Source organism: Austrofundulus limnaeus, unplaced genomic scaffold (assembly GCF_001266775.1).
Source record: "Austrofundulus limnaeus strain Quisiro unplaced genomic scaffold, Austrofundulus_limnaeus-1.0 Scaffold290, whole genome shotgun sequence".
Classification (NCBI taxonomy): Eukaryota; Metazoa; Chordata; class Actinopteri; order Cyprinodontiformes; family Rivulidae; genus Austrofundulus; species Austrofundulus limnaeus.
This window is the reverse complement of record NW_013952692.1, coordinates 17,156-39,079: the sequence shown is the minus strand read 5'-3', so window position 1 is coordinate 39,079 and position 21,924 is coordinate 17,156. Positions and strand designations below refer to the sequence as shown.

The window sequence follows — 21,924 nt, the reverse complement described above, 5'->3', positions numbered from 1 at the left end:
GTTAAAAATAATGTATGGATGAATGTTTAACTTTTTTCAAAAAAATTTTAACGGTTTCCAATAAAGCTAATAGCTAGGAAAAATTAAAATGAGCACAAAACAAAAGTTTGAGACTCAAGAGGATAAAACTGGTAGGACCAGCATTTTTTTAGGGGTTGGGGTGGGGGACATTGCCCCTCCTGGCCACCCCTGCTTGGGGCGCTCCACAGAGGAATGACAGTTTGAGCCGCTGCACCGCGCATCTCTGCAGTGCCGGCTGCCTAGCCATTTTGGTCGCTTGTATCCGTGATCTTGTTCTTTCGGTCACTACCCAAAGCTCGTGACCATAGATGAGGGTAGCACCATAGACCGACTGGWAAATCGAGAGCTTCACCTTCTGGCTCAGCTCTCACTTCACCACGACAGACCTGCACAGCGCCCGCATCACTGCAGACGCTGCACCAAAATGTATTTCAAACCAGAAGTAAGCAGTATATCTGGACCACAATGCATCCTCAATGACTGCTTTTGAGCACAGTAACTGTTTAAAGGTCAGGTTCCAGCAGGCGTAGGGTGAGAGGTGGGGTACACCCTGGACAGGTCAGGAAAGAGTTGAGATTCCTAAAAGATTGTGATAGAAACAGAAGAGCAACGATCAAATAGTTGTAAAGGAAACACAGGTGAACACAACATGTAAGTAGTTTTGTTTTCAGCTAAACTTCAAGCTGTTTCTGGTTCAGCCTTGTTAATGTCTGCTGAGCTCACAGTGCAAAAGATTTTTTTATTTCCTGTAACGCTTGCTTTTCCTCTCGGCAAGGATAGTCTGATTGGTGGTCTTTCATCTCTATGCTGCTGGTTGAAACAGAAAACTGACCCTTTTCTCATCTAAACACTTTTAATAAAGCCGTCTAATGGCACAAGGACAGGCTTAGGTTGCCCTGAGCAAGGACTGCTGTAAAGATGGCAACACATCGTTGCACAACGGCCTTGAAACATGGAAAAGCTCCCAAGAGGAGGCCCCTTGAAGCCCTGGAGGGTCTCGACGGTAAGCTCTCTCAACGTTATTATTCCAATGTGATGCAATTCGGGCATCCTGGAAAGTGTCACCAAATGGCACTGCTGGGACTTCTCGAAACACAACTTCACACCTCACAAGGACGGCTGCTAAGCTCGTGCTAATTGAGCAAGTGTAACACAGATGCTCTGCTCTGGGTTGTGGGGGGTGCGGGGAGGGGGGGGGGTGCGATGACGCAGGCTGTTTCCCACATTCTCTCAAAATAATCTGCACGGGTTTGAAAAACACCCTCTGTCCTACCGAATGTTTCCGAGGAAGACAAAATAAGAGCAGATGACACAAGTGTAAACAGATGAGTTCCATTTTATTAACATTAAAGTCATCGACTCAGTCAGGGGAGTACATTAAAGAGCTTACAAATGCAGGACTGGACCCGCAGGTGAGCGCTGGTCTGAGCAAACATCACATCAACAAATACATCTGGGAGTGTGTGGGCAAAATGAACAGATATGAGCTCATAAATACAGTGAGAAATATACTGGGAATAATGCATCATTTCAAATGTAACACGGATAGTTCACCATCTAAACAAAGACAAATATATGAAATAATGCTCGCATAAATCTCTGATTGAACCGTTTATTTATGTTCGAATTTGAAACGAGTATGAGAGAAAAATGAAAGTTCAAAACCAAACTTGTAAAGCTTTAAATGCACATTATTGTTTTTATTCACAGCTGTTTACAGTAAACATTCCTGACAGCCAATCGGATCAGTTCAGTGAAAGTGGCTGTTTAATTTCCAGTCGCATTAAGAAAGTCTGGGCTGCTGTCTTTATGTGGCCAGAGAAGCAAATTTAAGGTTTCGTGTGTGTCAGAATAGGCACCCACACACAGCCACCTACACACACACACACACACACACGCAGGGACACACATTTATTGGACCGTATGTTGGTGGCTGTGTGTGTCAGCAGCCCCGATGGGCCTAACAGAAGGCAAAAACCACAGAGTTCTAATGAAGTTTATGTGGACTGCATCGGAAAGGACACCAGGAATCACAGTTTCTGCAGCCTGTCAAATATTGCTCAATTTRGATGTGTTATTACAGAGACCTCCACCTGTAGCACTTTATTAATCCTCGACATGTACAGTGACGGGAAAGGACAAGCTGTTTCAACTGCTCATCACTCGCTGAAAACCAACTGAAAAAGCTAAAGAGATAACACAARACACTGAAAGAAAGAAATTATAAGAAATAAATTAGATTGAATGTCAATCGTGCATTTATGCTGTAGCTTTACATGCCTGATAACTTTTAAATGGATATTCTGGCCATTTCAAATGTGGGTTTTTGTGGAAAACATTGGAACAATTAATATGTGRTGCAGAAATACAACAAAAGCTGCTGCAAAAAGCTTATTGTGCAACCTCAGTTTGAAAAAGTATCTGACAGACCTGATGAGCCAGGTTCAAAAGCAGCCAACAACAAAATGGATTACTGTTGTTTTGAAACAATTATGACTTCGAAAAGTTTAATCGGTTAATATAATTGTTATTTCAAAGGCTTTACCAGTCATTTACCATTACATGAATATTTATATAGAATGTATACAGTCTTCAAACTATGTATAAATAAAGGTTATTTGCCAGCCAACAAGCTGCAGCACAACGTGCTTTGGGAGTGGTGATAAATCAATATTAGTTCATCCATCAGTCCATGTGGGCCCAGCTCCAAAGCAAATTTAGCCTATTTAAATGGACACTGCCTATATATCCAAGRAGTGCCCTCATTTATCCATTTGTACACCACTCTACTATTTCTCTCAACAACACATGTCAAACTCAAGGCCTGTGGGCCAAATGTGGCKCACCACAYCATTTTATGGGGCCCGCAAGAGCTTTAAAGATTTATTAATATCTTGATATACAGTAGGTATATACTGCTTTAAAGGGGGTCATGTCATGGGGGAAATTAAATTTAAAACAACCATGTGGTTAAACACTGGAATAATGTAGATTCAGGATTGAAAGTGAGCTATAAGTTTAAACAAATTAAAAGTAGATATAAACAATTATTGGTAGATAAGTGTATGWTAGAATGACTCTCCAATATTACATTATTATACTGTATTATTATGCATTATTAGATATTACAGGCAGTATAATGTGAAACTTTTGGTGTAATGTATACATTATGTGTATGTGTGCATAATTATGAAGATATTTGTTGTATAGTAAGATTTTGGTTACAGGTACTTTTTGTTGTTGGTGTTGACAACTGTAAGTGTCTCACTTTAGATGTGAGCATGACTAGGTTGTAAGAAGGGACAGAACTTGCTTCACAGTGTTTTTTTTTATTGCTAATGCATGTTGATTATTTTACCCACAAAATGATGCWACAGCTACTGATGTTACACTGGCTACMTTTGAARTCTGTACACCTCCAATTTAAAATGGAACGTGCCTCCAGTYGGAATTTRCTGTAGGAAGGCGGACTTCAGAATRCAAGATGGCYGCTTTTCACCAATGAGTAAAAATCTCTTYCTTTTARTAMTAMTAMTATTTCGGTATTAKTTATTTKACATTAGTCAGTCGTATACATAYTACTTTTCAGTGTTTTTAAGACATGTTGAAAATGCTGTTMTTYTGCATGAAATACCACAAAGAGCTTAGTTATTGTTAGTGGCGCTCAACCCTTCAATGAGACAAGGAACCTGATGTTTCATGTTTAGGTGAAGTTAAACATGAAATGTCGTAGTTACAAATTACATTTGGCTCTTTGAGGTCAACCATAATGCTGTGTAATTATGAACTCACAGCAGTCTAAAATRCTGTGAAACAGTTTTTACAGGAACCACTCTGAAATTTTTGAAATGCTATTTATTTTTAGCTCATCAGTCCCATTGGATATAAACTTTTTCTGTAAAGTGAGAACGTTCAAGAAGCTYTACAACAATAGGTCATTGTTTCCATAACATTTACCCAAAAAAAACACTTTAAAATGGCTGGAAAACCCCATCAGTTGTAAAAACTGTACATACCACCAAGCCCAAATTGTGCTCGTCTTCCCTCTYATTCTGGACATGGTTGGTTAAAGCATGCCTTTTTTTTACTGTTTCAGCCAAACATGAAGACATGAGTGGCAGCAGAGACCAAACATCAGGATCAAACCAAAGTAAATACAGTCAGAACAAAAATCCMTTGAAAGCAGGATGGAGGTGTTGTGATTTTTCATAAAGAAAAAAAGGCTACAAATTAAAACTGGATGCATAGAACTGCTATGAAATGAAAACTGTCATCATGTAATGCACATTAAAAGTAGGGACTTTAAACGAACAGTGGTAATGTATGCTTTAAGAACATTTGAACTAACAAGGCTTGCACGAGAGGCGGGAGAGCTGTGGCCGACGATAAGACAAAGCTGGCGGCGACGCATCTTTATCCGATTAGTCCGAGCGCGTGTAAAACGTACAGCAAAAAGTGAGAATGCATGCTGTTTCAGCTACTTCTACAAACGTCTTTATGTACAGAAGCGTCACACTTCCAGCTAGGAAAACCCTTTCTGAGCATKTTAGCAAAGGAACATCGTGTTTGTGTGTGTTTGAYTGTGAAGCTGCCTCAATCAACAATACRGAACTGGGCTGAAAATTTAAAGAAAATCTCAGTCATCAGTCCCGGCATTGTTTCATACACAATAACCTTTAGTGCAGACAGGGATAAACAGTGAAGCTTCCTCTCATGTGAAAGCAACAGTAACCCTAACATAGTTAAGCAAAACTTTTCTAATTAAAACTCCCCAAAGATGTTTTATTCTGATGTAATCAAAGCATATTTTTTAGCAAAGTTCTCTCATTCTTTCCCCTCTTATCACAAAGTGAGGAGACAGACATGACTTGAGCTGGAATCCAAAGGTTTGACAGCAAATTTATTTTGCCCCTAAAGCTCAGGCTTTTTAAGTGAGACTTGATATATTTTTTAAATAATTACAGGATCAGATCAGTGGAATATTCAAAAAGAACAAAAAGCAAATGCAGTGCAATGCTTAGAAAAAGGTAGCACACAGCCTTCATGAGACGATACTAATGCTGCAAGTGAGAAAGAAGCAGAGTCAGTGTCACCARGCCAGCAGCTAATGTACAGTGTGCAGGAGCCGCTCACACAGGAGCGGCAGAGCTGAGCGGGGCTTTAACCCTGCTCGTTCGTCGCCTCCGCAGRTGTGTGGAACGCGGCCGGTGCTTCCCCGTTGTAGCGCGACGTGGGCTCGGCTCCCTGCCCATCCGGATTCGGCTGCTGAGGCCCCTCGGCTGTGGGTTCGGCTAAGGGCACTGGGCGACTCACCTCTCCTGCAGCTGACAGCTCTGTTACGGGGGGAGCCTGGAGAGGAGCGGCTGATGACGTTGCGGGAGGGTCATTTGCAGCCTGTGGAGCTGTGGGGTCTGCTGAGGGGCTCGTTGTGGGGCCGGCGGACCTGGACTCGCAATGTTCGGGTGCTCTTAGTCTCTTCATGATGGTGGTGACTCGCACAGCTTTCTGAGGTAGAACAACAGTGAAAAGCAGCTAAAAGGCRAAAGTTCTTAATTATTTGACACCCATTTCCTTAACGGAAAGTTCTACAACATTTAACGTGTTTGAGGACACATCAGCTTACAYCTAAAGTAAAAAAGAACAAACTCCAGGAAAGAGAATAAAAAGGCAAACCTTCCATTTAGCTCGGGCAAAGTTCTTCTCTATTTGTGCACACACGTTTTCTTTGATGTTCTTATCTGAAGCTGCACCACCTGAGATCCTGTGGTGTAAAAATAAAAAAAGGAAAAGTAGAAAGCACACCTTTAAAGGAATACTTTGGCCATTTGGAACCAATGTACTGCGTAAGAGGTGTGAACAATCATTATCATCATCATTATCATTTACCAAAAAACAGAGTGAAACTATTATTCACTGTCTATTAAAGTTTTTCACCCCGTTGCTGTTTAATCATTTCATTGCTGTCCAACACTAATCATAACTAATATAAATTGGCCTTGTTTACAAAAAAATCCAGTGTTCAATCTTTAATGTTAAAATCATACAAAAATAGTTAAGAAGGTCCTCTGGATGGGTTCTTCTTCGATGAAATGTTTTATTTCTTCTCCAAGAGACAGCTCCAGTCTGAGGAGTTGCAGGTAAGCGCAGTACTTCACATAGTGAATCAGCAAGTTTACCGGTTACACCCAAAACCAATGACCGATCATTAGGGCCCTGATTGCCACTTATTGTTCACAAAGGGCTGAGTCTAACTCACAATAACAGCATTGTAAAAGGGGAACAATTGGACATGGAGGCCTCCCCCTCGTTTAACAGTGGGCAGTTTCTCTTCACAAAAAAGACTTCCTTTACCCCTAATTTACACTAGATGCGGCCCTGCTCCGCTGCGCTGCGGTCCAACCACCGCAGCAAATATGCAGCCATTATWATCAAAGAGTATTTACACTGGGTCCACACAGCGGCACAGGGCAGCGGTGAGCGGARGGCAATCCGCCAAAATTAGATCTGATCTTATTTTTGCCGGACGCCAGAGCTGCTCTGGAGTCAATTTACAAAGATCTCGTCGCACCAACAGGAAAATAAACAAGCACAACTTCCATATTTTCAAAATAAGACACCACAAGGTGGACTAATTTTGTCAAAATCRCAGCTACATTAATCAATGTATGGATATACTGTATTTCTACACAAATGCTGTCAGAATGTATCGTTCTGTTTGGGAAGCAGATGACAACATGTAGCATGAKGCAWATGTGTACACACATGATGCACGTGGATTTTATTTTGAAATCAGAAGTTTCAAAAAGTAGACAGCGAGACAGATTTAACCATTGATATCAAAAGCTTTTATATCTATGTTTTCAGCTGTTTGGAGTTCATCTTTCACAGACATTTTTTTTGCTCTGACTTGGAAGTCATAAAACGTGGTAAACATGATAAACGTGGACATTTATCACTGGATTTATTTCCTTCCTGCACACACTTCCTCCTCTGTGTATCACACCAGAGCAGAGCTGAGCGGAGTGGACGCTGTATAAATTGGGGTGCAAATGAACGGCTGCAAACGCGCACAGCAGCACAGCGGAGCGGAGACACATTTAGTGTAAATCCAGGGTACCCCATCTCTCAAACCAACTTTCTCTATCAAGGATGAGAACATCTTCATCCCTGAAAGACTGACCGCTGGCTTGTAAATGAGTGTAAACTGCACAGTCATTTCCTGATGATGTTGCTCTTCTGTGCTGGGTCACTCTTTTGAACAGTGGCTGTTTTGTTTCCATGAAGTATAACTGTGATCAGTTCTATATCAGGGAAACAAAGCAGTCCTCCTGGCACTTAACAGCATACACAACATTACTCTGTTTGTGCCAGGGGACTGGATCTTTGGTTTGAAAGCCACTGGGGCGTCAGGTTTAGAAAATTATCGTCTCAGTTTCACTGAAACTCCTGCAACATATGGAATGACCACAGCTCATCTGGGTTTATTGTCTGCTTTGAGAAAAGCAGAGAGATAGAGAGAGACCACCGAGACACCTGACACTGAAGGAGTTATACACTTCAGCAGGTGAAATGAGAGACACTGAACTAGTCTCTTCTCTTCTTTAGGATAGCAACTTTTGAAGAAAGCTCATGTTAAATCTTGACTACAGTTTGGCAAACAACATGTGGGAGACTCCATGATCWAGTGTTTCTCTGCAGTTGTGCCTAGTTGAGATTCATTAAGATTTTCTTCAGCAGTGGCTTTCTCTTTGTCACTGAAGTCTAGACTGGTGAAAAACCCAAGAACGACATCAGATTTGCCTTTCATTTTTTTTCTCCGTATTTTTTACCATTTTACCATTCTTTTAGCATGGCCCTTTTTGTTTGTGTAATGGAGACAAAGAATTCATGTTCAAAGCTGTTCTTTGGAAATCCCTCCGCTGACTAAGCAAAGCCCGATGACTGCTTTCAACTTTAATGCAAGAAGACATCTAACTTGTCAGGACATTTCAGCAGAAATCAGAAAAAAGTCCTAATGATGTAAAAATAAAATACGCTGAAGAGCTAAAGAAAAAAAAACATCTGTCCAGATTCTAGTCACAATTAAAATATCATCAGTCAATGAAATTTGAAGACAAGACAGAACTTTTGTTTTTTAAAATGTTTTAAACATCAAAACGTCTGCTCTTCTGTTCATGTTAACACAGGCTGATCACAGTGCTCTAATTTATATAAAGTCTGCACAGRAAATCAAAGCACTGCTCCCTACCATTCATGGTTTATAGCCTCCTGGGCTGTCAGTCTCTGGTCTTGATCCACCTCCATCAAACGAGCCACCAGATTCTTAGCTGTCAGAGGAAAATCAGAGAGAGGAAACTCAGCAAGAAAGGCTTTACTCCCCTGATGGATGACAACATAAATATGACCGGTTTGAAAACTCAAAGGAAAAAAAGAAGAGAAAAGTTCTTCCAGATTTGAAATATTTCCGGTCTTTTTCTTCTCATCAGTAACTTTGATGTACAAGCACCTGAATCAGAGATCTCATCCCAGTACGGCGAGTCAAACTCATAATCGCCTGCGAGAATCTTTCGGAACAGGTTCTTGTCATGGTTTTCATAATCATCATCATCCGTTTCATCGTAGAAAGGAGGGTTGCCTGACAGGCTGTATTTAAAAAAAAGGCCAAAGAAAATAATTTGAACATACAGTGACTATATCAGCATTTTCAGAGATTTAACTTCAGACTGAGTTTTTGAAACTTCTTCCATCATATTTCTGACTTACAGTATGTACATAATGACACCTGTTGCCCAGCAGTCCACTGGTCTGCCATACCGCTGTCTGCCAACCACCTCAGGAGCTCCACAAGGAAAAACAAACTTCACCAACAAACTGAAAAATGTTGCCATTTGACATAATATTGACACTTTTTTTATTCTCACCCAAGTATTCTGGGGTCCCACAGGGGTCTTTGATTAATCCATTCTCCAACTTGGCAAGGTGGAAGTCACTGATGACTATTTTGGAGTGCTTCAGGCGGTTGTAGTACACCAAATTCTCTAACTATGGAAAATGACATTGGAACATTAACACACACATTATGTAATGACAAGGTGAGTACAAAGTGGTCTGAGGGGGGTACAATGTGGGAAAACGTGGGCAGTAAAATAATGTGCACAGCCTAAAATACAAAATTGTGCATGCCACTCTCATAAAAGTAGGACAGGATTTTCAATTTTGTGTGGAAAACTTCACTGCACGGCTCACTGGTTGGCTGGTCGCAAACTTTCAGAATTCAGTGAGATTATGATTTGTAAAAAATTGTAAACAAAAAGTTTTTGTTTGCAGTTTTGAGTTTCCAACAGATGAGACCCTTAACAGTTATAGTTTGTAAGGATTCAGTTAAGTTATGTTGTACCTCAGGGATGTGTCATCACCCCCTTTCTTTTCTCCATTTACATGCTCCCTCCCATTCAAAACGACAGTGTACATTATAATGTTTTGTAGATGGCACAACTAAGGAACACATAATTTTATCAAATTGAATGAAATTTGTCAGAAGTCATTCTGTTTGGTCAGTCCTGCTGGCTTTTTGTCTCATCAGCCTATCCAGTAAAATCACCCTGCACTGAAAAAGAGGATTTTTAGGTGTAGTAACATTTATTTAATTATTCTTTTAAATTTTACAAAAAATATCAAAATATCTAAACTACTAGAATTTACTAAATAAACAATATGCATTATATTGTGTATCAATATTACAGTACAAAAAAGTAAATGCTAATATTATTTTACCAGTAATATTTAAGTGTTTTTTCTGGAGAGCACATAAACATGAATATATTAAGTAACTTCTCTTCTGGGCTAAAACTGAGGGCGCATGTGCACACAAAGGCTGCTGCTCCTCATTCCCTTGCTTCACTTTTCAAGGAGAGGACAAGACATGGTCGAAATAAAACATAAGTTGTCTGGTTTCTTTTGCTTGAATACATTTGTTGGTGTGCAATTGTTTGATGGTGTAACGTAGGTAATATTTAGTTGTCAGGGAACAGGGAATGCATATTGTAGCATTCTGCTGTTTGGCTGTTTGTCATGTGACTGCAGTGGAGGAGTGTGATTCATGTTTGTTGTTAAATCATTTTAGGTAATTGGTTAACATTGTTCTTTCAGCAATTAGTCTGTGTTACTCTAGTTTGTGTGTTCATTATTTGTTAATTTGTGTTAAAGCGTCCAGCAGAAGTAACCATAAGTGAGAGTGGTAGGCCTAGTCATTAATAAGACCTGTGAGTTTCACGTTATTTAAGTTGTTCATGAAGAAGAATCCAATATAGGTCCTTCAAAACCGCCACCCGGTGGTGAAGTCTTGAACTACAACATGAGCTACACCTCTCTCTGTAGCTGTGAGGTGTCAGGCTACAAAATTGTGCTTGACGCATGTGCACTGTTATAAAAAACTTGTAAGATTTACTAGAAAAAATCCTTACAACAATTTGCACTTACTTTTGTTAAGTAAATTTAAATGTCACAAATTCAAGTAACATTTACTCATCATTATCTAGTAAAAGTTATTATGAATGTAGTTAAAGATTTGTGAATAAATCAGGTAAATTTTACGTAATTTGATCAAATATATGCTACAAGATTTAATTGAGCAAATTAAGAAAAATTTATCTGATTTATTGACAAATCTTTAACTATATTCTTAATAATTTTTACTAGATAATGATGAGAGTAAATATTACATGAATTTTGAAGCTTTTAAATTTACTTACCAAACGTTYGTGCAAATCATTTATAGGATTTTCTCTAGTAAATCTTACAAGTTATTTTTACAGTGTGCTAAAAGCCTGTAGTTTAACATATACTTGATTTTAACTTGAGTTTTGATGCTCAAGTCAAAAACACGCAGTGCTGTTTTTTTAGACTTTCTAAACAGTTRTTTTGTTTGTTTGTTTCAGCTGTTTAAAAGAAGTTTTATACACATTTTCTATTTTCCCTTCAATTGCAGTAWTGTACTGTATGCAGGTGTAAGCCATTTGTTTCCCACCTCATTTGCCTCCAAACGCAGCCTCATCAACAGGATTAAAACACAATTTTTTCGCCCTTTGCCTGCCTCTTTACAGWGTTTGACATCACCCTAATAGCCCTAAATGACCTTGATCTCCTAACCTCTGTGGTCCYTTGAAACACTGGATTAACTGCTCTGAGGTCACAGTTTGTGATATGTGAGATCTGATCTTCTCTATTAGGAAACTCAGCCTATAAAACATAGGTGCATAAAATCATTTACCCTCAAGCAAAAGCTTCTTTCTCTTTGTGAAAACATTTGGCAAAGACAATAAAAATGTATAACATTGGGATTATTATACTATGGAGATAAAATTGTTTGTGCAGTAAAAATAAGACAGAGAGTACGCTATTTTCTTAAGGGGCTCACTAGTGTGATTTCATCCAAAAGAAAGTGATTGGTTCTGTGCTTACTACAGCATGTTACCTTGAGGTTCCTGTGAACGATGTGCAGCGAGTGGAGATAGGCGACTGCCTCCAGTACTTGACGCACCACATTGCTGGTGTCTCGCTCTGAGTAGTACCCTTGATCCAGAATCCAGTCAAACACCTCTCTGCCAGTTGCACTGTGGGACGGAGGAAAATAAAAGSTTTGCAGCTCTGTTGCACGTTTGAAATGCAATTTAAAAATGAGACTATTTATAGGAAATAAATTTTTTTTAAATGGGAAGACACAATCAGGGGAATCAATAAAACAGAAAGTAAACCGAAACGGTCCTTGGTTCTGCTGCTGGCACTTTATAATACATTGTCCTAAATGATGTAGACAAAAATCTAAAAACAAAAGAAAGCACTGGTTGTAAATGAGCAAAATGACAAACCATTGGAAGCTTAAAATAAAACGCTGTTTTTGTCTTTCCAGGAGTGAAGAAAACTTCATGATGCAGATGATTATTATATTTTCCCCATGGACGCTGCTTTGAAATGTACTGCAATCTAACCAGAATCCTAAAACTCACAAATCAAGTGTTCTCAAGAGAGAGAGAGAGAAAAAAGTTCATTTCTACATTTAGATTTTCTACAGAAATGCACCCAAGTCCCAAAGAACACATGCTGACAAGAATGGAGCAGCCAGCAAGAGATCACATCTGAAAACCAAATGACTTGGGGGCTTAAAGCTGTTCGCATATCTGATGGGCCTTGAGCAGAACCAGATCATTCCCCACGAGTGTTTAATCAACAGAAGCTCTAGCCACAGCAAAGACAAGCAGAGAGCCTTCTCCTCCGGCTCACCAGGCGACTGTAAACTCACAGTTCAAGGAAGAGGAAGTACTCCTTTTTGGTCTCATAGACGTCAACCAGTTGCAGGATATTGGGATGCCTCACCCTGGGGAAGATGTGTCAGAAAACATGAGACAGAAAAAGACTTGTGTCATGAATCAAACAGGAGATGACGTCCAAACCTTTTTTTTCCTCCGAGGGACAACAGAAACACTAGTGTGAATAATTCAATACAAGAGTCATAAAACCTTGAGAGAAACTTGGAAGAAAACAAAATCAAACTGCTGCACCATTTTTTTTTACTGTAATATCTGCAGCTCTGCTGTAAATGGGAAGATTCACACAGTCTGCTGCTGAAAAAAGGGACTGGGAAAGGTTTTTTTGTCTCGTGTTTTTTCAGCCAATAAACAAGTAAATAAATAAATAAATAAATAAATAAATAAAAATGAAAAAACTGTAGCTTTTATGACTATGGAACAATATCTAAAAAGAGCACAGCTGTGCGTTAAACTGCACCCCTCAGCCGCCCTGTTCAATCACTAAATCCCACTGAGTTATTCAGTGTAAAGAAAATGGTGATTTGACACATTTATGTATCAGTCCTGCTGTGCTGTGCATCACCCCTGACAGGTGTGATGTTTCATAACTCTAATTAACATGTGTGGCACATCATGAGCCAGGAACGATGCACTGCATTGTGAGATTTATGAGAAATAAGTATCTAATATATTTTAATAACAAATTTTATAAATACAATAGTTTATACAACTATAGTATAATGAATGAATTTTGAATTTTTGTGTCATAGATTCAACAAGGTACTGGAAACATTCTTCAGAGAGTCTGGTCCATATTGACATGARYGCATCACACAGTTGCTGCAGATTTGTCGGCTGTATGTCTATGATTCAAATCTCCTGTTCCACGACATCCCAAAGGTGCTCTAGTTGATTGAGATCTGGTGACTGTGGAGACCATTCAAGTTCAGAGAACTCATTGTCATGTTCAAGAAACCAGTCTGAGATGATTCGCGCTTTATGACATGGAGTGTTATCCTGCTGGAAGTAGCATCAGAAGATGGTACACTGTAGTCATAAAGGGATGGACATGGTCAGCAACAATTCTCAGGTAGGCTGTGGTATTGACACGATGCTCATTTGGTACTAATGGGTCCGAAGTGTGCCAAGAAAATATCTCCCACACCACTGCACCACACCACCAGCCTGAACCATTGATACAAGGCAGGATGGATCCATGCTTTCATGTTGTTGATACCAAATTCTGACCCTACCATCCGAATGTTGCAGCAGAAATCCAGACTCATCAGACCAGGCAARGTTTTCCAATCTTCTCTTGTCCAGTTTTGGTGAGTCTGTGTGAACTGTAGCCTCAGTTTCCTGTTCTTATCTGAAAGGAGTGGCACCCGGTGTGGTCTTCTGCTGCTGAAGCCCATCCACCTCGAGGTTTGACGTGTTCTGTGTTCAGAGCTGCTCTTCTGCATATCTCTGTTGTAACGAGTGGTTATTTGAGTTATTTTTGTCATTCTATCAGCTCCAACCAGTCTGGCCATTCTCCTCTGACCTCTAGCATTTGTGCCCACAGAACTGCTGGACTTTGTAAACCCTAGAGATGGTTGTGGGTGAAAATCCCAGTAGATCAGCAGTTTGTGAAATACTCAGACCAACCCACCTGGCACCAACAACCATGTCACTTAAATCAAAGTCACTTAAATCACCTTTCTTCCTCATTCTGGTGCTCAGTTTGAACTGCAGCAGATCATTTTGGCCATGTCTACATGCCTAAATGCATTGAGTGCCACGTGATTGGCTGAATTGACATTTGTGTTAATGAGCAGTTGGACAGGTGTACCTAATAAAGTGGCTGGTGAGTGTATATTAAATCAATTGTAATTTTGAGATTTATGATTCAATTAAACAAAATAAAAAATTGAAACGATAAAATATACTTGTTCTACATAACAGCCTTTCCCCTACCATTACTTGCAATGACTGTGAAGTAAAAAGATGGATGTTCTATCAACATTTAATGATTTGCCATGCATACTGTCAACATTGCTTTACATTTTCAAAACCTGTGTTGATGATTAGAGACTGAAAATGAGAGCAGGTCGTGTTCCTGTTATTAAAGTCTCTGAAGTACTTTTTTTTAATAATAGGAGTTTGTGTTCTGAAAGGCTTCTGGGAGAGGGATCACATCTTCAGCTTGGTTCACTGCTTTTGTTTGCTGTCAGTAAACAATTGCTCGATAAGATTATGCTAATGTGGGTTTTACTGAAATTCAGATCATCAAAGACATGGACGGAAAATTGTTGCAGATAATTAAGACTCCGAGAAAAGTAAAGTCGCTTTTTTTTCCCTCAAAGAAACCTTTTTTTTCTTAGTTGGAAATTCATACTTCAGGAAAAGAAAAGAAAATGTTCTATTGGTCTCTCTAACATTGACCAAAATGACTCACATTTTTAGGATGAGGATCTCATTTTTGGCAGCCTTGCGCACTTTTCTCCCATCGTTTTTCAGGAATTTTTTACATGTGTACATTTTCATTGTAGTTTTGTCCTTGGCCCTGAAAATCTCACAGAACTCCTCCCTGAAAAGAAGCATACATGACACTTCAGTTTTACTCACATAAATTCTGGTTTATAGAGACTTTACAGAAGCTCTAGAATAGGTTGTTGTGATACTCACGATTTCACAATCGGACCCAGGTCATATTTCTCTGTCACATCTGAAGGACTGTGGTAATCCTTCTTTTCTCCAATTGTTAAACAGCCAAACGGCATGACCGCTCCTCACCTGAAGTAAAACAGAAACGTGAAAGAGTGTCATCAATCAGAATAAAGGGACCTCATAAAAATTAGCTCTGCTTTTTACTGTAATATCATTTAAAATGACGACTTTGTGAAAATGAAATAGAGACATTTTTCAGTAATGCTGAGCAACCTGTTTTACAATAAGACAGCTGAAGAACCTCCAGAGGCAGCAAAAATAAAACCAATTGTGTCGTTTAACTTTTGCTACAAGACATTTTTTTGATTTCCTATTAACAAAATAACAATAAGATGACTGCAGCACATCCATTGTGTTCCAAAAGCAAAAGCCCAGAAAATACATTTAAACCAAAGAAACAAACTAAAACCAGAGCAGTAAAACAACATGTCAGGTTTGTTTTAAAATCTAACCAAAGGTTGCAGAGTYCAAGAGGATTTAGAGATTAGGAAAATGACTTAATGATAAAAAAAAAGGCTGACAGAAATGGTTCAAGCCAGTGTGGCATGGGAGGTCCAACAGTGTRATCAGTTACTGGGCTTCGTAGGAGCACCCGGCAGGAAACCTTCCATTTTTGAATTGGGGACAGGCATGGGAGAGGGGTTCTTAAACRTGTCCAGACCCTTCTTCACAGTCCAGTTTCACTCTAGTTGGTTCATGTCTGTTRGGTTCTACATGATGAGACAGCATAGCTCACAGGCTGAATTTGTGGGGTTCAGACATAAGCAAAAACTGAGCCACAACTGACATAAAAATGCACAATGCCAAACTAAGGAACCAACAAACCAACAGAGAAAATAAAGAAAATATAATTAACCCAAAATACCCAACACCTGTGCAGACAAACTGAGATCGGGTGCAGGTGGGTGTGGCAGAACAGAAACAGAGAACACAGACATAAAAACCCATCTAACTTAAACTAGAAATTCCCCGTGTATAAACAAACAAAATGGTAATACCAACTACAGCTCCACAAAACAGTCCAACTGTTTTAACTGTGAGGTGACAGTACTTTTCGGACCTGGGGTCTTTCTGTACAGAGTTTGTATGTTCTCCTTCTGCTTGCATGGGTTTCCTCCGGGTACTCCAGTTTCTCTCACATCCCAAAAACACGTACAATAGGTTGCCTTCAGGCCTCCCTTGAAAAAGAGATCTGCGATCTCAATGGGATTTGCCTGGATAAATAARGATAAATAATAATAATAATAACTTTCCATCACAATGCTTCATTTTTTTTATTCTTATTCTCAGAAGAGCACACARAAAAAGATATTTTCACCTGCTCATCCACAGTGTTCAGTGTAAAAAATGTTTCTTGTAAGATTATGATCGCAATGACAAGTATTATGGTGTAATAAACTTTATGGGAACAAAATTAAACCACAATTTTCACATAACATGGATGAGCCTGCTGAGGAGTCTAATGAGATAATTACATAATGAATCAAAACATTTAATCCAGTAATGAAATAAAGGAACAGTGCTCATTGACGAGGGCCTGTACCATAGGACTTTTTTTTCTCAATTTCTGCATAATATAAAAGGCACGGTTAAATTGCTTATGTTGTTTCATGGTGCATTTCCTCGCAAAGCCCAAARAAAGTGGTTTCATGATTACAACAACCAGCTTTGAAACGGCATGCAAAAATCCTAAGACTTGTTTCAAATCCATGGCCAGAGGTGAGGAAAATAAAGTTTCTCAAAATCCAGCAAATATAAAGAATATGTCCTTGAACAACACAACACATTTCTTTCTATTCAAGCAGAAGTGCCGAGGAATCGACAGCACAGCGCTGCAGACGTGCRCTCAGACTCCTGCAAAATATTCTGCATGTGAAGCAGGACAGCTCTGAAAAACAGCTTCACAGCAAAATTTACCAACATGAATTTGGGGTTAAAAAATGTGTATATTCATTACTTCACCTAACAACAACCATCAGCAAGAATGCTCTGGGTGATGGATACCCACATGTAAATAAGTCCAGCCAGCAAGAAAAGTAAAGCGCAATGTGCAAGCAGGAGTAATCTGTTCACTGAAGCTTCGTAAACCACTTCATAATCCAATCAAGATGACCGAGGATCAGTGTGGAGATGTCTGAGACTGCAGAGAAACAAACTGGCTCTTTTATTTACTGCCTTTCCTCARGAGGCACGAGTTTAGGCTGTGCAGGAGTTGACCTTTCCACAGTCTGCATGTCTCAAAGGAYAGGGCTTTGCTTCGTTTTGGCTCAGAGACAAACAGGAAAGCTCTGGAAGCTGTGGTTTAAATGGAGGCAGATAGAAAGGTCTAGCTGACAAAAAGAAGTGATAAAAAACAAGACATTGTATTAACCTTATTATTTGCTTAAACCAACCTTCTGTATTGCATAAATTGTGAGGCGCTCTTGCAGTGTTAGCCTCAGTTTAATTTTTTTGTATGAACCTATTAGCTTTTTTGTTCATGAAGTAGCAAAAAAAAAAAAAAAACTACAGTTCAGACACAATCAAAGAGATCAAGAGATGTGGCGTTTGTGAACAATCAGAATCTTCTGAACGGCTCTTTACAAGGAACGATAGGAACCGATTTGCGAACAGTGATCAGTTTTCTTAGTTTTGTTTTGTACTCCTCATAATATCTTTATTCTTTCCTTCTTGTTCACAAAGACAATTGCTCTTCCTTCGCTTTGTAACAGAAAACAGGAGAAGCGGTGGAGAACAGCAGCTAAYGGGGAAAATTGGCAGAGAGTTCCACTTGATAAAACACATGGTTCTGCCCATGTGATGTGGTGACCTCATCACATTAGGCTTATGGCAGGGCTATTCAACTAAATTGCTCCAGGGGCCACAGTTACTGCAGGTGAGCAGCTGAGGGGCCTAACATCCAGCAATTAAAGTCATTATGTAAATAAACCAAGTATTACAAAGATCTGTTACCTTTGAATTAGTTTATTTTGCTGCATTTAATCATGGACACAACATACAGAACCCTATAAAATTAGTGATAATCAAACATTATCAAAAACAAAAAGAACCCATTATGCCTCTTATTTGACACTAATATTTTGACATCTCTGACTTGCCAAATTTTTAAATTTCACTTTCATCATTTTATCTTCAACTGCTTGTAGTTTTAACTGTCTTGAGTGTTTGTAGAAATGGTTTTCATCAGCTTCTAGCCAAGATTCTGACYTTTCTGTAGMTACCAAACATGTCAATGTTTAACTAAAAGAACTTGGAGTAATTAAAGTAGAAAACTGCGGGTTTGGGCTTAAGAGATGAATGAACCAATTGGCGGGCCGAACTTTGGTCCCTCGCGGATGTGGCCCGCGGGCCGCCAGTTGAATAGTCCTGACTTACGGGATGAAGTTTCTTCTGAGGTGATAACGTAACCCGTTCAAAATTAAACGGCATTATGAAACAAATGGCTCGTCCAGATCTGGTTCCCTTCGAAGAGGTTACAGGCCCAACACGAGCATTTTTTTTACAAGTACTCATACTTGTACAAAATGCCCCGATTCTTGAAACCTATACCAGTATACCAATACTGATATACATTCATTGATACTTCATTGAATGTGTTGCAGTTTACTTTTCAAGTGAAAAGTTTGTCAATTCCATGTTTAAGGGATTTATACGTGTTTGTTATTTCAATTTATTTTAAAATGTTTCACCAGTATACTGTATTTCATGCTGTATATTTGATCTGATCCAGTCAGAAGGGTGGTAGGCCCAGAAAAAAGGAGAACCACCTTTAAAGTCATTGTGTAATGTTTAGGTGACTACCCAAACTGAAGTATTTGTACTCGGTTTGGGCCACCCTAACCTTAATACCAGCTGATTGCTGCAGACTGACTTTTGAACATTTGAGAAATCAGATTGTTGTGATTTTGTACGTCTATCAGTGATGTTTGAAGAGCATTTACCACAAATGCGTGAAAACCAGAAGAAGAAAAGTGGGCGGAGCAGCACACGGTCAATGGAGCGATGGTGGTTTGGTAGAAGTGAAAGCGTCCTCACAGTTTTTCAGACTAAATAAGACACTCAGCGATGTGTTCGAACTCAAGTGTGTTGAAAACTCTGGTGATGAGTGAAGAATCCAGCAGTTACAGCAGGATGCGGACCGTGTCACATAATGGAGGCAGCATAATGGGCCCATTTGGACTGTCTACCATCAGCAACATTGGAGCATTATCACTCCATGTTCTGACTGCTATCTGCCCCTTGGGAGCACCGGTCAATGGCTCGTGATGCTTTATGGCTCAGTGCGTGACCTGGTCCAGCACAGACCTGCTTGGTCCTCACAGTTATGTCACCATCAGATCCAACAGCAGCTGGGGAGATTTAAAGGACAGAAGATGGATAGCGGGAAGGGTTGGAGCAAACACAGTATCCCTCCCTCTATTTTCATTTATTGCAAATACAAGTTTCTTGTATTTGTTGACAGTAATATAAAAATACCTTTGCATTGCTTTGCAATGTCTAGGATTTTTTGTTTAAGCATCAGTAAAGGGGATTATTTTACCTGCAGCTGTGACATAATATTGGATTATCCCTTTGGTATGGTAAAGCTTTATGCAAAAAAAGCTTCAGTCTGTGACAATCTGATAGAAAAAAAATTCCTCAGAGACAGATTGGCATTTCCTTGTTTTCAGAACATTTGCTGTTTACTTTGTGCTTCTTTCTGTCTTTCACTCCTTATGCTGCCTCTGGCTRAGCTTTTACTCGATAAGTATGACTGTGAAGAGCAGAACCCTGGGATCACACTTGTGCTGACTGAAGGCACTTACACTGACAGAGCCCCAAGCGTCCCGAGCCTCAGTGGCCATGCACATAATATATTTTGCACACAGCAAAAATCAGCTCGGCGCTGTAAAAYGCTTCATCATATATTCATTTTGTTTGTGGGTCCAATGCACACATTAACACCTCCAGTCTGCTAGCACGGCATGCCTGCAAGCTGCACTATGCAACATGTTGCCCTTAATGGTAGTATTTGTCTGTTTGTTAACCTATATAATATATATAATAAGCAAGATTATGTGAACCACATCTTTCTCAACTCATCTGTCTCAATAATACTGAATGTGGCTAAAGTTGGAACAATTTCTATTTGGGTTTTCTTTGTCTTTGCCCTCTCAATTTTTCTCCCAGCAGCAGAATAATGGTTAAATCATTCACTGGGTTTGAAAGTACAATTTTAAACCAATCAAAACTTGCTGCAATCACATAGGGTTAACCCTAAACATGTCAACTAAACTGGTGGATTTCACAGAGAAAAACATTTAGCCGAGGTTCGTCAATGCTCTATTTTGAATTTGAGAAGTTAACATCAAATTCATCAGGTCAGAAACCTTATGCTACAACAACTCCTTCGAAGGCCCATGTTGGTTACATGTGTAAGTAAGCGTTTACCAGTGTGGTGTTCACAAAGCATTGCACTTTCCCCAAATTGTCCCAAAAATCTGTGAATGAATAAAATTCTCCTTCCCCCAGAGCAGCTTGCTCAACAATTTGAGAAAAACTACATTAAGCTAACTGGAGTTTAATGTAATCCTCAAGGGTTTTGCTTGTGTACAAACATAATTTAAAGATTCTTACTTCAGCCAAACTCTGCACAACATTGATCACATTGTTGTCCTTACAACGTTTGAATGGTCAAGACAACAGTGAATAGATGTATTCAAACATTATTGTTGAATTTTAAAACACTGTGTGATTGATTTGATTATTTTGAACATCCTCAGGTATTGAGTGTTTTCTTGTAGGGGCTGGTAAGTGGAGTCTAGATCAGTGGTGTCCAAAGTCGGTCCTCAAGGGCCGGTGTCCTGCATGTTTTAGGTGCTGCCCTGGTTCAACACAACTGAACTCAAGGAGTGCTTAATTAGTGGGCCTCTGCAGACCTTGACAGCAAACTGAGAAGGGAAATCATCTATTTGAATCAGGTGTGTTGAAGCAGGGACAAATTTAAAACTTGCAGGAGACCGACCCTTGAGGACCAGAGTTGGACATACCTGGTCAAGATGAAAGAGCAACTCTAGAAGACTAATCTACTTCACCTGCTTCATCCAGTCACCGTGTCACAAGCTCAGCTGCATCCAATGAGCATCTGACAGTCAATGGATAAAACCCTTTCCAATCGCTCCGACTGCTCACCAGCCGATGTCAACCGCTACCCACTCCTTCACCCCTCAGTGTTCACATCCTCTGCTGGGGTCCGAGCTCCAAACTCTAATGTCATTTATGTCGATAAGTTTACTAATTTCAATCTGTCTACATGCGAGTCTTTCCAGGTTGAATTTGGGTTTTAACAAACCTCACATCATTTAAAATATCATTCAAAATTCTATCTTTCTCTGTTGTCTTCTTGAAACTATTGTAACCTCAGTCCTTGTAGGGGAGCTTCTTCAGCTATTGGGTAATAAACAAGCTTGACATTATTTTCTTTAATATCCTGTGATTTCCTAGAATTTCCAATTTGCCTTCAGTGGAAAAGAGAAAATGAGGTCAACAGAAATGGACATGGCAATAATGATGTAAGACTTTACAGAGGCTGGGGGAAGAAAAACGGCTTTCATTGATTGTTTGCTATTACAAGAAAACAGAGCAGCCCTGAAAAATGGATGGTAAAACAGGGAAATCAGCTGAAACTGAAAGCTTTTCTGTTTGAGATCTATTAAACAGACACTTCAGAATATATTTAACGAATTGCTTACAGTAATACAACATATTGGATACATTTGTTGATTTGATTTATTTAACAGGAAAAGATTATTAAAAATCAAGCCTGACTCAGCAAAATTGCTGTTTTATAGCAGGTTCCTGTTATGCAGCACATAAAACACTCAGAATTACAGCATCACAATCACATCAT

General features: G+C 39.4%; 1 protein-coding gene across 1 annotated transcript in view; it reads right to left on the bottom strand.

Annotated features, from left to right (window-relative positions):
* Positions 1 to 3,567: 3,567 nt before the first annotated feature.
* Positions 3,568 to 21,924, bottom strand: part of LOC106526719 (caM kinase-like vesicle-associated protein) — a 29,832-nt gene continuing 11,475 nt past the window's right edge. Inside the window, exons 2-11 of the mRNA XM_014021394.1 lie at positions 14,994 to 15,101; positions 14,764 to 14,895; positions 12,320 to 12,394; positions 11,495 to 11,633; positions 8,943 to 9,063; positions 8,785 to 8,860; positions 8,528 to 8,664; positions 8,270 to 8,348; positions 5,695 to 5,782; positions 3,568 to 5,526 (exon numbers count right to left, since the gene is read on the bottom strand). Coding sequence (XP_013876848.1) covers positions 5,182 to 5,526; positions 5,695 to 5,782; positions 8,270 to 8,348; positions 8,528 to 8,664; positions 8,785 to 8,860; positions 8,943 to 9,063; positions 11,495 to 11,633; positions 12,320 to 12,394; positions 14,764 to 14,895; positions 14,994 to 15,088 — 1,287 coding nt within the window. The 5' untranslated portion in view covers positions 15,089 to 15,101 and the 3' untranslated portion in view covers positions 3,568 to 5,181. The remainder of the gene's footprint in view (positions 5,527 to 5,694; positions 5,783 to 8,269; positions 8,349 to 8,527; positions 8,665 to 8,784; positions 8,861 to 8,942; positions 9,064 to 11,494; positions 11,634 to 12,319; positions 12,395 to 14,763; positions 14,896 to 14,993; positions 15,102 to 21,924) is intronic.